At 44.3% G+C, this 15,776-nt stretch overlaps 1 protein-coding gene across 1 annotated transcript; it reads right to left on the bottom strand.

The window, feature by feature from the left end:
• Positions 1-9,713: 9,713 nt before the first annotated feature.
• Positions 9,714-13,747, bottom strand: LOC134378284 (patr class I histocompatibility antigen, A-126 alpha chain-like). The gene is made up of 8 exons (XM_063097272.1): positions 13,593-13,747; positions 13,015-13,284; positions 12,492-12,767; positions 11,165-11,440; positions 10,958-11,059; positions 10,496-10,525; positions 10,296-10,344; positions 9,714-10,128 (listed from the first exon to the last, which is right to left on the bottom strand). The coding sequence occupies exons 1-7, from the start codon at positions 13,660-13,662 to the stop codon at positions 10,298-10,300; spliced, it is 1,071 nt and encodes a 356-aa protein (XP_062953342.1). The 5' UTR covers positions 13,663-13,747; the 3' UTR covers positions 9,714-10,128; positions 10,296-10,297.
• Positions 13,748-15,776: the final 2,029 nt, after the last annotated feature.

Genomic DNA, 15,776 nt, shown 5'->3' with positions numbered 1-15,776 from the left:
AGTATTGCCAAACAAGAAAACTCAGTCAGCTTTGGTGTCCAGAGTTTTTCATTGGGGCTTGATCACTTTGTTCAGCCACAAAGTTCCCTGTGTGGCTGAACTTTAAGTCTCCCACCCTTTCTGGAGATCAGACTAATGCCATTAGTCTCCAGTTCTTCTGAAGGTTGGATCTGAAAAACATGGCTCAAAGCCCCCATTATAAATCAGATTGTTAGAGTGTATGGTGGCCAAAGCCCCAAGCAAACAAAAATACTTCTATGAGGTAGGACAATCCAGGGACCTAGAGATAACCTCCCAGTAGCCAAGGGCAAAGGCCAGAACACTCTTAATTCTTTACTATACTGGAATAGTTTTGGATGGCATGCTTTCAGAGATTTTTGTAATGCTAAGCTGTGAACCACTTCCTAAGTCTTTCACCTGGCTATATCCCATGGTACAGAAACCACATATATTTCCCATCATCACCACTCATAACTGACAATATAAGTCCTCCATTTTTCACGAGAGAAAATCACTTTTAAATATGGAGTTTATGGCTTCCAGTCAAGATGGCGGAATAGACGTCCCTAGCGTCACTCTCTCCCACAAATCAACCAATTTACAACTATAAAAACATAACATCAAGTACATACTGAAAGGGGAGACGTCCAGCAGAGGAGGCAGAAGTTCCGCGGAGACCATATGCCCTGCGGGGCCGCCATTATGCGATCCAGCAGATAGGCTTCACCGCAGGCACCCAGCTCCATTCCTAGCCCGGCCTAGTGCGCACAGAGCAGGGTGACGTCTGGCAGGGGAGGCAGGAACTCTGCGGGGATCATACCGCATCCGCGCGATCCAGCAGCCTGGCCCAGTGCACGCAGAGCGGGGAGACATCCAGTGGGGGAGGCAGAAGCTCCGCAGAGACCATACACCCTGTGGGAGGGCTGCTGCCGTGCGATCCAGCAGCAGGTAGGCTTCACCACTGCCACCTGGCTCCATCTGAAGCCTGGCCCAGCATGCACAGAGCAGGGAGACATCCAGCAGGGGAAGGAGAAGCTCCACAGAGACCACAAGCTCTGCGGTGCTGCCACACATCCCAGCAGCCCAGCCCAGTGCATGCAGAACAGGGAGACGTCCAGCATGGGAGGTGGAAGCGCAGCAGAGACCACACACCCTGTGGTACCACCCCGTGACACTGCAGCCTGGCCAAGTCCAAGCTGTCCAGAGAGGTGGCTCCCCGGAGAGGCCCAAGACCCGAGGCAACCATACACACAAGGCACTAGTGGCCAACTGAGCAGTCACTGAGGTAGCCATACCAGATTGGCATCCCCAGCAACATCTAAGGCAGACAATAGTGTCAAACCTGTGGGCTGTGAAACCCCCTGCCACAATGAATAAACATCAAAGAAAAAATACCAGAAATATGAAAAATCAAGAAAGTACACCACGAAAGGGCATTAACTCTGAAGCTCTAGATCCTATAGAACAAGAAACCCTTGAAATGACTGACAAGGAATTTCGAGTGATAATTCTAAGTAAACTGAAAGAGATACAAGAAAACTCAGCTAGACATCATGATGAAATGAGGAAAAGTATACAGGACCTGAAAGAAGAAATGTACAAGGAAATCAATGTCCTGAAAAAAAATGTAGCAGAACTGGCCGAACTGAAGAATTCATTCAGTGAAATAAAATACACAATGGAGAGTTTAACCAGCAGGCTTGTGGAAGTTGAAGAGAGAACCTCTGAACTTGAAGATGGGCTGTTTGAAATAACACAGGCAGAAAAAAAAAAAAAAAAGAATCAAGGGCATTGAAGAAAATCTGAGAGAGATATCAGACAACCTTAAGTGCTCAAATATCTGAGTCATGGGTATTCCAGAAGGGGAGGAAAAAGGAGATTGCATTGAAAACGTATTCAACAAAATAGTGGCAGAAAATTTCCTAGGTATAGGAAAAATCACAGATCTTCAGATCCAGGAAGCTCAAAGATCTCCAAACGTATTCAACCCAAAAAGGTCTTCTCCAAGACATGTTATAGTCAAATTGGCAAAACTCAGAGACAAAGAGAGAATCTTAAAAGCTGCAAGAGAGAAGCGTCAAATCACCTATAAGGGAGCACCAATCAGACTAACATCAGACTTTTCATCACAAACCCAAAAAGCCAGAAAGGAATGGGATGATATATTCAAAATACTAACAGAGATTGCCAGCCAAGAATACACTACCCTGCAAGGCTATCCTTCCGAAATGAAGGGCAAATAGTATATTTCTCAGACAAACCAAACCTGTGGGAGTTCACCACAACAAGACCACCCTTACAAGAAATTCTCAAGGGAGTACTGGGTTTGGTTCCTGAAAAACAACTACCACTGCCATAAAAACCCAAGAAAAACCAAAACCCACTAGTATAATAAAAATGGCATTCATGAAGAGAAAACAAACAAACAAAAAAAGGCTATCTACAACGCAAGGAACAAATACAGAAAACAAACAGTAAATCAGAAAGCAAGGAACAAAAGACACCTAAGACAACCAAAGAATAATCAATAAAATGCTAGGAATAAATCAACACTTTTCAATAACAACTCTTAAAGTTAAAAGCTTAAATTCTGCCATCAAAAGACACAGACTGGCTGACTGGATTAAAAAGGAGGACCCAACAATATGCTGCCTTCAGAGACCCACCTCACCCAAAAAGACTCACACAGACTAAGAGTGAAAGGATGGAAAAAGATTTACCATGCAAACAGAAAAGAAAAACGAGCTGGAGTAGCTATTCTTATATCTGATAAAATAGACTTTAAACTAAAAACCATAAAAAGAGACAATGAGGGACACTATGTAATGATAAAACGATTGATCTATCAAGAAGACATAACAATCATAAATATGTACGCACCCAATGTTGGAGTAGCCAGATTTATAAAACAAACTCTATTAGACCTAAAGAAGGAAATAGACACTAATACCATAATAGCAGGGGACCTGAACACCCCACTGTCAATATTGGACACATCATCTAGGCAAAGAATCAGCAGAGAAACACAAGATCTAAACAAGACTCTAGACCAATTGGACTTGGCAGATATCTACAGAACATTCCATCCAACAACCTCAGAATATTCATTCTTCTCATCAGCACATAGATCACTCTCCAGGATAGATCACATATTAGGTCACAAATCAAGTCTCAACAAATTCAAAAAAATTAGAATTATCCCATGTATTTTCTCAGACCACAATGGATTAAAATTAGAAATCAATAACAAACGAAATTCTGGAAACTATACACACACATGGAAATCAAACAGCATTCTACTTAATGACATATGGGTCCAAGAAGAAATCAAGCAGGAAATCAAAAAATTTATTGAAACTAATGAAAATAATGATACATCATACCAAAATCTGTGGGATACTGCAAAAGCAGTACTAATGGGGAAATTTATTGCATTACATGCTCACCTCAGAAGAATGGAAAGATGGCAAGTGAACTACCTAACACTTCACCTTAAGGAACTAGAAAAACAAGAACAATCCAAACCTAAAGTTAGCAGACGGAAAGAAATCATTAAGATCAGAGCAGAACTTAATGAAATTGAAACCCAAAAAACAATACAAAAGATCAATGAATCAAAAAGTTGGTTTTTTGAAAAGATGAATAAAATTGACAAACCATTAGCATGGCTAACAGAAAAAAAGAAGAGAGAAGACTCAAATAACAAAAACTAGAAATGAAAAAGGTAATATTACAACTGATTTATCTGAAATACAAGGAATCATTCGAGACTACTATAAATAACTATACACCAACAAATTAGAAAATCTGGAGGAAATGGATAAATTGCTGGACACACACAAGCTCCCAAAACTGAGCCATGAAGACGTAGAAAATCTGAACAGACCAATAACAATAAAGGAGATTGAAGCTGTTATCAGAAGGCTCCCAACAAAGAAAAGCCCAGGACCAGATGGATTCACAGCAGAATTTTACCAAACATTCAAAGAGGAATTGACACCGATTCTTTATAAACTATTCCAAAAGATTGAAACAGACGCAAATCTCCAAACTCATTCTGTGAAGCAAACATCATCCTGATACCAAAACCGGGTATAGATATAACCAAAAAAGAAAACTACAGGCCGATATCCTTGATGAATATAGATGCAAAAATCCTCACTAAAGTACTAGCAAACAGAGTACAACAACACATATGTAAAATTATTCACCACGATCAAGTGGGATTCATCCCAGGGATGCAAGGTTGGTTCAACATATGCAAATCAATAAATGTGACACACCATATTAATAAAGTCAAACACAAGGACCATATGATCATCTCTATAGATGCTGAAAAAGCATTTGATAAAATTCAACATTCATTCATGACAAAGACCCTCTATAAGTTAGGTATAGAGGGAAAGTATCTCAACATAATTAAAGCCGTATATGATAAACCCACTGCCAATATCATCCTGAATGGGGAAAAGCTGAAAGCTTTTTCTTTAAGAACAGGAACCAGACAAAGATGCCCACTCACCACTCCTATTCAACATAGTGTTGGAAGTACTAGCCAGAGCAATCAGAGAAGAGAAGGAAATAAAGGGCATCCAGATTGGAAAAGATGAAGTCAAACTGTCCCTGTTTGCAGATGACATGATCCTATATATTGAACAGCCTAAAGCCTCTACAAAAAAACTCTTGGAGTTGATAAATGATTTCAGCACAGTAGCAGGATACAAAATCAACACACAAAAATCAGTAGCATTTCTTTTCTCCAATAGTGAACATGCAGAACCAGAAATCAAGAAAGCCTGCCCATTTACAATAGCCACCAAAAAAATAAAATACTTAGGAATTGAGTTAACCAAGCATGTGAAAAATCTCTATAACGAGAACTACAAACCACTGCTGAGAGAAATTAGAGAGGATACAAGAAGATGGAAAGATATCCCATGCTCTTGGATTGGAAGAATCAACATAGTGAAAATGTCAATACTACCCAAAGTGATATACAAATTCAATGCAATCCCCATCAAAATTCCAATGACATTTTTCTCAGAAATGGAAAGAACTATCCAGACATTTATATGGAATAACAAAAGACCACGCATAGCCAAAGCAATGCTGAGCAAAAAAAAAAATAAATAAATAAAGCTGGAGTCATAACACTACCTGACTTTAAACTATACTACAAAGCTATAATAACCAAAACAGTATGGTATTGGCATAAAAACAGACACACTAATTAATGGAATAGAATACAGAATCCAGAAATCAACCCACACACCTACAGCCATCTGATCTTTGACAATGGCACTAAGCCTATACACTGGGGAAGAGACTGCCTCTTCAGCAAATGGTGCTGGGAGAACTGGATATCAATATGCAGGAGGATGAAACTAGACCCATACCTTTTACCATACACTAAAGTCAACTCAAAACGGATTAAAGAATTAAATATACACCCTGAAACAATAAGACTTCTTAAAGAAAACATAAGAGAAACACTTCAGGAAGTAGGGCTGGACACAGACTTCATGAATATGACCCCAAAAGCATGGGCAACCAAAGGAAAAATAAACAAATGGGATTATATCAAACTAAAGATCTTCTGCACAGCAAAACAAACAATTAACAGAGTTAAAAGACAACCAACAGAGTGGGAGAAAATATTTGCAAAATATACATCTGACAAAGGATTAATATCCAGAATATACAAGGAACTCAAACAACTTTACAAGAAAAAAACAAGCAACCCAATTAAAAAATGGGCAAAAGAGCTAAGTAGGCATTTCTCTAAGGAAGATATACAAATGGCCAACAGACATATGAAAAAATGCTCAACATCACTCAGCATCCTGGAAATGCAAATCAAAACTACACTGAGATACCATCTCACCCCAGTTAGGATGGCTAAAATCCAAAAGACTCTGAACGATAAATGTTGGTGAGGTTGTGGAGGAAAAGGATCTCTCAAACATTGTTGGTGGGACTGCAAAATGGTGCAACCTCTATGGAAAATGGTATGGAGGTTCCTCAAACAATTGTAGATAGATCTACCATATGACCCAGCTATCCCACTGCTGGGAATACACCCAGAGGAATGGAAATCATCAAGTCGAAGGTATACCTGTTCCCCAATGTTCATCGCAGCACTCTTTACAATAGCCAAGAGTTGGAACCAGCCCAAATGTCCATCATCAGATGAGTGGATACGGAAAATGTGGTACATCTACACAATGGAATACTACTCAGCTATAAAAACGAATGAAATACTGCCATTTGCAACAACATGGATGGACCTTGAGAGAATTATATTAAGTGAAACAAGTCAGGCACAGAAAGAGAAATACCACATGTTCTCACTTATTGGTGGGAGCTAAAAATAAATAAATAAATTCACACACACACAAAAAAGAACCGGGGGGGCGGGGGGAAGAAGACATAACAATTACAATTCCTTGAAGTTGACACAACAAGCGAATAGAAAGGACATTGTTGGGTGGGAAGGGGGAGAGGGAGGAGGGAGGGAGGTTTCGGTAATGGGCCACAATAATCAACCACATTGTATATCGACAAAATAAAATTTATAATCAATCAATCAGTCAATCAATCAATAAATTTAGTAAGGGATCAAAAAAAAAAAAGATGGAGTTTAAAGCCCCTTTCTACCCTGGGTACTACTCTGATCACTGACATCAATGATTCCACATCTGGCTGAGCACCAGGACTGCCTGTGAGCTTGTTAAAAATACTCAGTCTTCTCTCCAAACCCACAATCTCAGAATGCTAGGCGCTGAGCCCAGGTATTACCTCTTTAACAAGTTGAGATGAGGCAGATGCATAGCCTAGAAATCTCTTGTATATGTTCTTGTAAATAAAGTGTTGTCTACAGACCAGCAGTATCAACACCAACAGTGACCTTGTAATACATGCTTTATCACAGAACATCTGGGTCCTAAAGTGATGTTCAGGCAGTTTCTGTGCATAAGAAAGTCTGGGACTTCCTGGTCTATGTGCCTTCTAGACATGGTGCCAGAATTGTACAGTCTGTTCTGGGCATGCAGTCTGCTCTAGGTGTGTGGTCTGATTAAATCAGTTAGCACTGGAGGACCAGGGTTCAGTCCCTATTCCCTTTCTCTTCTATAGCCAGTCACTCCCAAGTTTTCAAGGCTTTAAATATCATTTACATGGCATGATCTCCCGAACAATTTCTCCAGCCCAGACTTTTCTCCTAAACTTTAGACTCGTCTGTCCAACTGCCCATCCAACAACTCACTTACATTTCTAACCAACATTTCAGCTTCAACATTTCCTAAACTCAGTGCCTGTGATACTTGCTCCTCAAATATGCTTGTTCCAGGGTCTTCCCCATTTCCATCCTTCTACTTCACAGTCCAAATCCTTGGGTGTCCTCCTTGACTCCTTTCTCATACACCAAATGTAATCCTAGAAAATGCTGTAAAGTCCATCTTCAAAATATATAGAGAATTCAATCACTTCCCACTATTTCTACTGCTCACACCCCAGTCAAAGCAACTGACATCTACACGAAGCACTGCACGAATTTCCTAAACTTTCCCCAACTTTTTTGCTCCCCTCTTAACTCTCAACTCTCCTCTCAGCATAGCAGATTAATCCATTTAAAAGAGAAGCCACACCATGTTTTTCTTCTCCTCAAAATTGTCTTATAATTCCCCACCTCACTTGGAAAAAAGTCAAAACCCTTTTAACATCCCCAAGGCCTCCATGATGTGACTATACCTCTGACCTCATCTCAGTCACTCTCTGCCCCAGCTGTCCTGGCCCACTCGCTCCTCCTGGATCACACAGACATGCTCCTTCCCTGGTGTATTTGCACTGGGGGTTCCTTCTACCTAGGAGAACTTGACCCACATATCCTCATGGATAACTCATGTCCTTCAAATCCTTCCTGAAAGGTCACCTTCTGAATGCTGCCATACTAAACTCTCTAGTAATCTTCCCTCTCCCCACACACCCACATTTTGCATCACATTCCTCATTACAGTTACCATCTTCTAACATAACACTTTAGTTATTAACCATGTGGTATAGGCTGAATAATGGCCCCCATAGATGTCCACATGTAAATCCTTTGAACCTGTGAATATGTTACCTTATATGAAAAAAGGAATTTTGCAGATGTGATTTAGGTAAGGATCTTGAGATGGGGAGATTATCCTAAATTAGCTGAGTTGACCCAATGATGTAATCACAAGGGTCCTTATACGAGGGAGGTAGGTGGGTCAAAGTTTGAGAGAGAGAAAGGTTGAGGTCAGAGAAAAGGTTTTAAGCTGCTGGCTTTGAAGAGGGAAGATAGGGACACAAGCCAAAGAATGTGGGTAGCCTCTAGAAGCTGAACGAGGTGAGGGAACAGATTCTTCCCAAGTCCCCAGAAGGAACACAGTCTTGTGGACCCATTTTAGACTTCTGACCTCTAGAAGTGCAAGTGAATAAATTTGTGTTGCTTTAAGCCACTAAGTTTGTGGTAATTTGTTGCAGCAACAAAAAGAATCTAATATATTTTCTTTATAATATACAGTCTATCTCTTCCTCCCTACAGAATATTCTAGAAATGGTTAGCAATTTTCATCTTTAGTTCACCGATGTTTCCCATACGCAAAAATGGTGTGTGCCAAATGTACATTCAGCAAATATCAGTTGAATGAATAATCACTGTAGAGCACCTGCCTATTCTAGAGTCGGTATCTTTATTAAAGTAGCCTCAGGCCAAATACTGTTTCGTGGCAGTACAGCACAACGTCCTCTCACACTGACATCAACGTTGCCTCTTGTACTTTTCTCACAAGTGCTGCTCTCCTCTCCCTTCTCCATTCCCTTCTTCCCGCACCAGCCCTTCTGGACACTATAGCACACAATTCTATTTCTCTATTCAGAAAAGATAATCCTAGGCTTATGGGCCCTATTTTTCCAACCAAATATGTGTCTAAATTAGACTCTGCTTTATAAACCCATGAGTTTGGATTGGAGCCAGCACTAGGATTACTAGAGCTGAGGGCAGGGAGAGGGGGTAGGTGAGCCGAAGATGAAAACAACAGGAATTTATCCAAGATGAGAAATTATGGGATCCATCCTCTCTGCTAATTCCAGAATCTGGTTCCTTTAAAAAGGTTGGGGAAAAGACAGCAAGAACAAATCACGAAACATCCCTAGAAGGAGGGCAAGAGCTGGATAAGGCTAAAAATTCACCTCTTGTTATCACAGAGACTCCTGTGTACAGAGACCTCCCTGGGCCTTGTGGGGGTCAATGACAAGAAAAACAACTCCAGCTGCTGTCAGAGACGGGGACACCCAGAGGAGAAAGAGACCAGAACTCATACACAAGAACAAGAACAGGCATGGTCCCCTACAAAATCAAAGAAACAAAAAGTAAACACAAAAGATGGGGGCTGAGGGACAGACCCAGGCCTGACCTACACTGATTGGCCATACCAAGCCCTGGCTACTCATGCTCCTGGAGACAGGAGAAGGCACAAGTGATGTCTGAGTCCCCGTGATCACAGGTCCTAATGGGACAAGATTCTATTGTAGGGACAAGGACAATGGAGCAGTGAAGATGACTCAGGTAAGGAGTGACCACATCAAAGCCCACGATGGACTGAGCACCAACCGGGCACAGGCCATCCACGCTCGGCTCCTCACAGCCTTCCCCTGTCCCCACCTGCAACAGACTCAGCACAGCCAACACGAATTCTGGAAGGTTCTCAGGTCTTTCATTTATTGCCTCTCTCCAATTTAAGTCTTCCTTTCCTTTAATTAATCCATCAATCCCAACTCATTGAAAGAATTTGAAGAAAAAAAAAATCCATATCCAGTTTCTTCTTTTTAATAGAGAAGTAAGAAGGTGCAGCTCAGTGCACCATGAAGTTGAGACAGAGATGGAGATGTCCCATCCCAGCCTCTGATGGAAATGGCAAGTTGATCAGGGAAGAGAACACAGGTCACTGTGGGGAGAGGGTCGTGTTGAGTAGGCAGTGGGCTAGTCTCCCTACCTCCACAGATTCCAATTGTCGAAGGAGAAGTCAGGGTTCTTGAAGTCACAAAGGGAAGTCATGAACAAATCTTGCATTGCTCAGTCCCACCCAAGGCAGCTGCCTCATACTATATAAGAAAATAATCATGAACAAATTCAGGTTAGTCACTGTACATGGTGACACTCTAAACAGCCCACCACATGCTCAAAATATCCAAATCCAGACATTCCCCATAGCCCTGTCATGTCCCTCTGCCCTATCCCCTCTCCCACTTCAGCCACTCCAGGGTCTTACCTTTAAGGAACCACGAGAGACTCATCAGAGCCCTGGGCACTGTCAATGCCTGGGGTAGAACAAAATAGGACCTGGTCAGAACCCAGACGAGATGTGGCTAAAGGAGGAATTATGGGGTGGGTGAGCTCCTCATGGGTTCCCATTTACGCTGTCCCAAGGATTGCAGGAATCACCCCCCCCCCCGCTCCACCCATACTTACTTTTCTGAATGTCGCTCCTTCTTTTTCTACCTGTGGAAAGAAAATGACCAGGGAGAAGGCAAAGTCATGAGGTCCTAGAGCAACCTGCTAGTCCTGGACTCCAGGGAAGTTTCCAGAACTGAGATTGCAAACTCAGGGCAAAGTCAGTAAACATATGGAGAGGTAATGTGTGGGGAATGGACCAATCACACTCTTGGAAGTCTGTTCTCAGCAACTTCCCCTCTGACCTTTGACTCCTGGGAATTAATTCTCTATCACCAGAATCATCAATGTGAAAAATCTATCCTGTATTTCCACATGTGCTTTACAAAAGAAAAAGTGTTAGCAAAGAGGGTTCCAGGCTAGGTAAGCATGTGTGTGCGGATGGTACTTCCCATCAACGAGGCAGGGAACACTTCTACCTAGGGCGTGAAACCCTCCAGTGGGACAAGAAAACTCAGACCACACCCCTCAGCCCTTTACCTGAGCTCCTCTTCCTCCATATCACAACACTCACGACCACAGCTCCAAGGAGAACCAGGCTAGCAATTCCTACAATGGTGATGGTGAGCTGGGAAGGTGGTTCTGGGAAAGGAAGAAAATTTAAGGGATCCTGACTGTGCTGAAGGTGCTCAGAAAGGCTCCTGCTTTTTCTAAGAAGAGACTTAACTGTTTCATCTCCTTCCTTACCCCATCTCAGGGTAAGGGGCTCTGGTAGCCCCTCATGCTGCACATGGCACGTGTATCTCTGCTCCTCCCCAGAAGGCACCACCACAGCTGCCCACTTCTGGAAGGTTCCATCCCCTGAAGGCCTGGTCTCCACAGTCTCCGTATCTTGGGTCTGGTCCTCCCCATCTCGCTTCCAGGTCAGTATGATCTCCATAGGGTAGAAGCCCAGGGCCCAGCACTTCAGGGTGACATCATGGTCAGAGATAGGGTAGTGGGTCACATATGTTTTTGGGGGGTCTGAGGAAAAGAGTAAAAAATATAGTGTGGGGAAAATAGGATAATTTAGTCAGGCTCCCTCCGCTCAGGTCTGGTTGAGGGTCGAGCACCACATTTCTTGTAAACAAGTTGTGTGTGGATGGAGTTAGTGCATATGTGCACCAATGTATCTTTTTAGTTAATTGTTATTGTGTGTTCTTCAGTTTGTGAAATGGAGCTGGCCAGCAGAGCTCATGTCTAAAAATAGAGCATGTTTGCTCTGGGGCAGCTGCTCAGTTTTCTTTGGATTTTGCCTGTAGCAGTTGAGTTTCTGAGTTTCTCTTTGGACTGCCTAGGTATTAGACGTGTGTGTGCTGAATAAAGACTACCCTTTCTTCAACCAAGGCTCCAAGGACCTTTTTGCCAGTTACCTAGCTCATAGACCTGCATGTGAAGGGTTTGTGAATGGGCTGGAGGGGTCTGTGAGCTCCAGACCCAGCCCTAGCTCCACATATAGGAACTTCGCATTTCTCATGGAACAGTCCAGCAGGACTCATGTGACCATCCTGGGAATTGACAGGATGGTAATAATTAGGGAGGGACCACAAAACCCAGACACCAGCCTGAACCTAGGGATCTGGGGTACTCTCTTATTCTTCATAATGTTCTACAAGCAGGGTAAAGCGGCTCAGGGTAGGAAGCTCCAGATGTCTGAGGGGGAGAATAGGGATTTCAGAAAAGCTGAAGTCAGACCTCCAAAGGCATTATTAGGTGTGAAGCAGAGAAGAAAACCAAAGTTCACAGTGGTTTTCAAAGCTCCTACTAATACTAACATCGAAGGGAACTGCTGATCAGTTATTTCAAGGATGGTCTTCCCCTCCATCCCCAGAGAGAATGGATCCCTTATTTTTCCTGAGAGAAGGGCAAGTCCTCAGAGTCACTCTCTGGTACAAGATCTGGAAACCCAGGCAGACTCCTCTCTTTCCTCACACATGGGAGGGGCGATACTCTGGGTCCATCTCAGTCTCCTCCCCTCCTTGAGGGAGGCCAGCAGGAGAGAGCAACCGTAGACCAGTGAGGCATCCCCTCGCACCTGTGCGCTGCAGAGCCTCCTTCCAGTTCTCCACGTATCTCCGGAGCGACTCCATGCACGTCCCCTCCAGGTACGCCCTGACGCTCTTCGTATATCCCTCCGCCTCCCACTTGCGCTTCTCGACCTGGGCCACCGCGTCCCCAGCGATCCAGGAGCGCTGGTCCTCGTCCAGGGCGATGTAATCGGCGCCGTCGTAGGCTTCCCGCCAGTACCCGCGGAGGAAGCGCCCGTCCGGTCCCATGTCGCAGCCAACCATTCTTTGGAGGGTGTGAGACCCTGGCCCCGCCCCCGCGGTCAGCCCCGCCCACGTAGCCCCGCCCTGAGGTCAGCCCCGCCCTTGATCGACGGGCGGCGATTGGCCAGAACCAGTTTTCATGTAAACTGAAAACAAAATTGGAGCCAATCCCAGCGGGCTTTTCCCCCAGTAAAGGGCCAGTCGGGTCCCTCAGGCTTCGGGTGACCTCTGTCCGTCCTTGGGGAACGCGAAGGTCGTGACCTGCGACTTGGGCCCGGGACCACTCACCGGCCTCGCTCTGGTTGTAGGAGCCGCGCACGTTGTTCAGGCTCACTCGGAAAGCCTGTGCGGTGTCCTTGCACATCTGCGTCTTCCGCTCCCAGTACTCCGGCCCCTCCTGATCCACCCACGGCGCCCGCGGCTCCATCCTCGGACTCGCGGCGTCGCCGTCGAACCGCGTGAGCTGCGTGTCGTCCACGTAGCCGACGGAGATGAAGCGGGGCTCCCCGCGGCCGGGCCGGGACACGGCGGTGTTGAAATACCGCAGGGAGTGGGAGCCTGGGGGTGGGGAGGGGCTGAGACCGGACCGACCCTGCTCCCAGTGCGGGACCCCCGGGACCCCCGGGACCCAGGCTGATGGGCGGGAGGGAGGAGGGGGCGAGGGAGACGGAGAAGGGGCGGCGGCACTTGGAAGGACCACGACTCACGCGTGGGTTGGGGGAGGCAGGACAGGGGGTGGCCCAGGTGGGGAGGGGCCTGGGCCGGGGGCGGCGGAGACGCGGCTTCCCCGGGTCCTGCGCCCCCGCCGGGTGGTCCCCTCGCTCCTGTCGCCGCAGAGGCCGTTTCCCTCCCGACCCCGCACTCACCCGCCCGGGTCTCGGTCAGGACCAGGGCCCCCGCGAGCAGCAGGAGGGTTCGGAGCGCCATGACCTGCATTCTCGGCGTTTGGGGGAAAATCTGAGTCCCGGCGGGACCGTGAGGACTTTATAACCGGGAACCGCGGCGACGCTGACTGGCTTCTCTAGGATCCGGACACGCAATGGGAGTGAGGACTGGGGCCGCGTCACGAGTGTCCGGGCAGGAGGACCCGACACAGGTTGTGAGAGGGAGAAGTGAAAGTCCGGGGACCTGGGAATCCCCAGTGCTCGGCTTCCCTGCCAGACACCAGCCTCGGGCCTGAGACCCTGAGAGCCTCACCCTGGATCTGGGACCTTGTCCTGACCGCTGTCCTTCTGCACCTATCGATCGTTCTCTGTCACAGGGCCTCGCTGAATCCTGGCCCAGGAGCTAAGTCAGCGCTTTTCAAACGTTTTGGTTTCGGGATCTCTATATGCTCTTTCGAATTAGTGAGGACCCCAAGGGTAATTTTTTATGTGGGTTATATCTGTCAGTATTTACCATATTAGAAATTAAACCTGTTTTAAAAATATTTAATTTATTTAGAACATTATAACCCGTTTCATTTTGATTCATTTTCACGTCGATTGGCTTTTCTAGAATCCGGACATCCAGTGGGAGTGAGGACTGGGGTCACATCATGAGTGTACAGGCAGAGGGTGAAGTGAAACTCCAGTTTCATGGGGGATCCTTGATATTAGGCTTCATCATCCAGACACCAGCCTCGGGCCTCAGACCTCGAGAGCTACGCCCAGGGACCTGGAACCTAGCCCTGACACCGCTCCTCCTGCGTGGAGCTGTCTTTGTCACATTGTTTCTCTGAGTCCTGGCCCTTACAGCTTAGTCGCCAATTCTTTTTGGTAACTTTTTGGTTTCATTTTCTCTGTGCACTCAGAAATTAGCAGTGATCCCAAAGATACTTTATTTATATGGATATCTATCACTTTTTACCATATTAGAAGTATTTTTCTAAGTAATTTCTAACAGTATTTCTAAAAATATTAATTTATTTAGAATACTATTAATGACCCATTACATGGTAATGGAAATAATATATTTTTATGAAAAATAACCATTTTCCTAAGTAAAACAATGTAATGAGAAGAGTGGATCATTTTACATTTTGGCAAGTCTTTTTTATGTCTGTATCAATGAAAAATTGCTGGATTTTTTATATCTGCTTCTGCACACAATCTGTTATTTAGGTTGAAGTGTGTACAAAAAAACCCAGCCTCACATAAATATGCAGGTGTAAAAACCAGTATTTTAAAATAACTTTTTCAGGTAATTGTGGCTATTTATCTTTGGAAACTACACAAATAGTAGTTTCTTAAAGGTCAGTGGCAACCTGAAACCCTATCATTGAATATTTCGTATTGGGTTACAATAAAATCCTTCCTTCCTTGTACATTGAGTGGATCTTGTACTAACATGCTTTTTAAAAAGTAATGCAATTAGGAGCAAAACCCTCCATCTGGCCACTCTCCCTTGACCAACAACTAGGGAACATTTGGAGGGAGCAAGCTGATTTTCTCACCCAGGGGAGGCACTGAGCAGTGGTGTCCTGGGCTGCTCCCTTGTCCTTTAACTTTAATCTGACACCTTAGCTTCTAGTTGGAATTAACCATTTAGTTCTGATATTCCTCCGAGTGTCATTTCCAAGCGTGAAACACTCTTTTGTGTTTTTTTGTTTGGTTGGTTTTCCATATTTTTAATATATTTTATTCTGACATCATGTTTTTTAAAAACAAAAGGATGCAAACACTTGCACTTATCCATGCCTTTTTCCATGTGGTCTGATTTCAGTACTGCCATTTGCTATGCAAATATAAGGAGGAGTCATCTTCCAAGCAATACTCCAGTTGGGCTTATTCACTGATTAGCTGCAAAGTTTCTTCTACATTTGTAACAGACACAACATACATAGGATTTCAGTTTGGGTTTTTCTTTCCTTTTTTTAAATAAGTGTGTTTCCTGCTTCTCATTCATATTTTTTCTTTGAATATATTGCACAATATTTTATTATTGAAAAAGATTTTATGTCTCAGGGTAAAAGTTTTTCTCCTTCACTAGGAGGTGCTAATGTGCATTATCTACTAAAAGAGGTAAGTGATTATCTGCATGGCCATCCTTAAAGGGGACAATTGATGGTT

This window comes from Cynocephalus volans, chromosome 5 (assembly GCF_027409185.1).
Source record: "Cynocephalus volans isolate mCynVol1 chromosome 5, mCynVol1.pri, whole genome shotgun sequence".
In the NCBI taxonomy this organism is placed as follows: Eukaryota; Metazoa; Chordata; class Mammalia; order Dermoptera; family Cynocephalidae; genus Cynocephalus; species Cynocephalus volans.
Note: the sequence above shows the minus strand (reverse complement) of the source record. Positions and strands in the feature narration are given on the sequence as shown.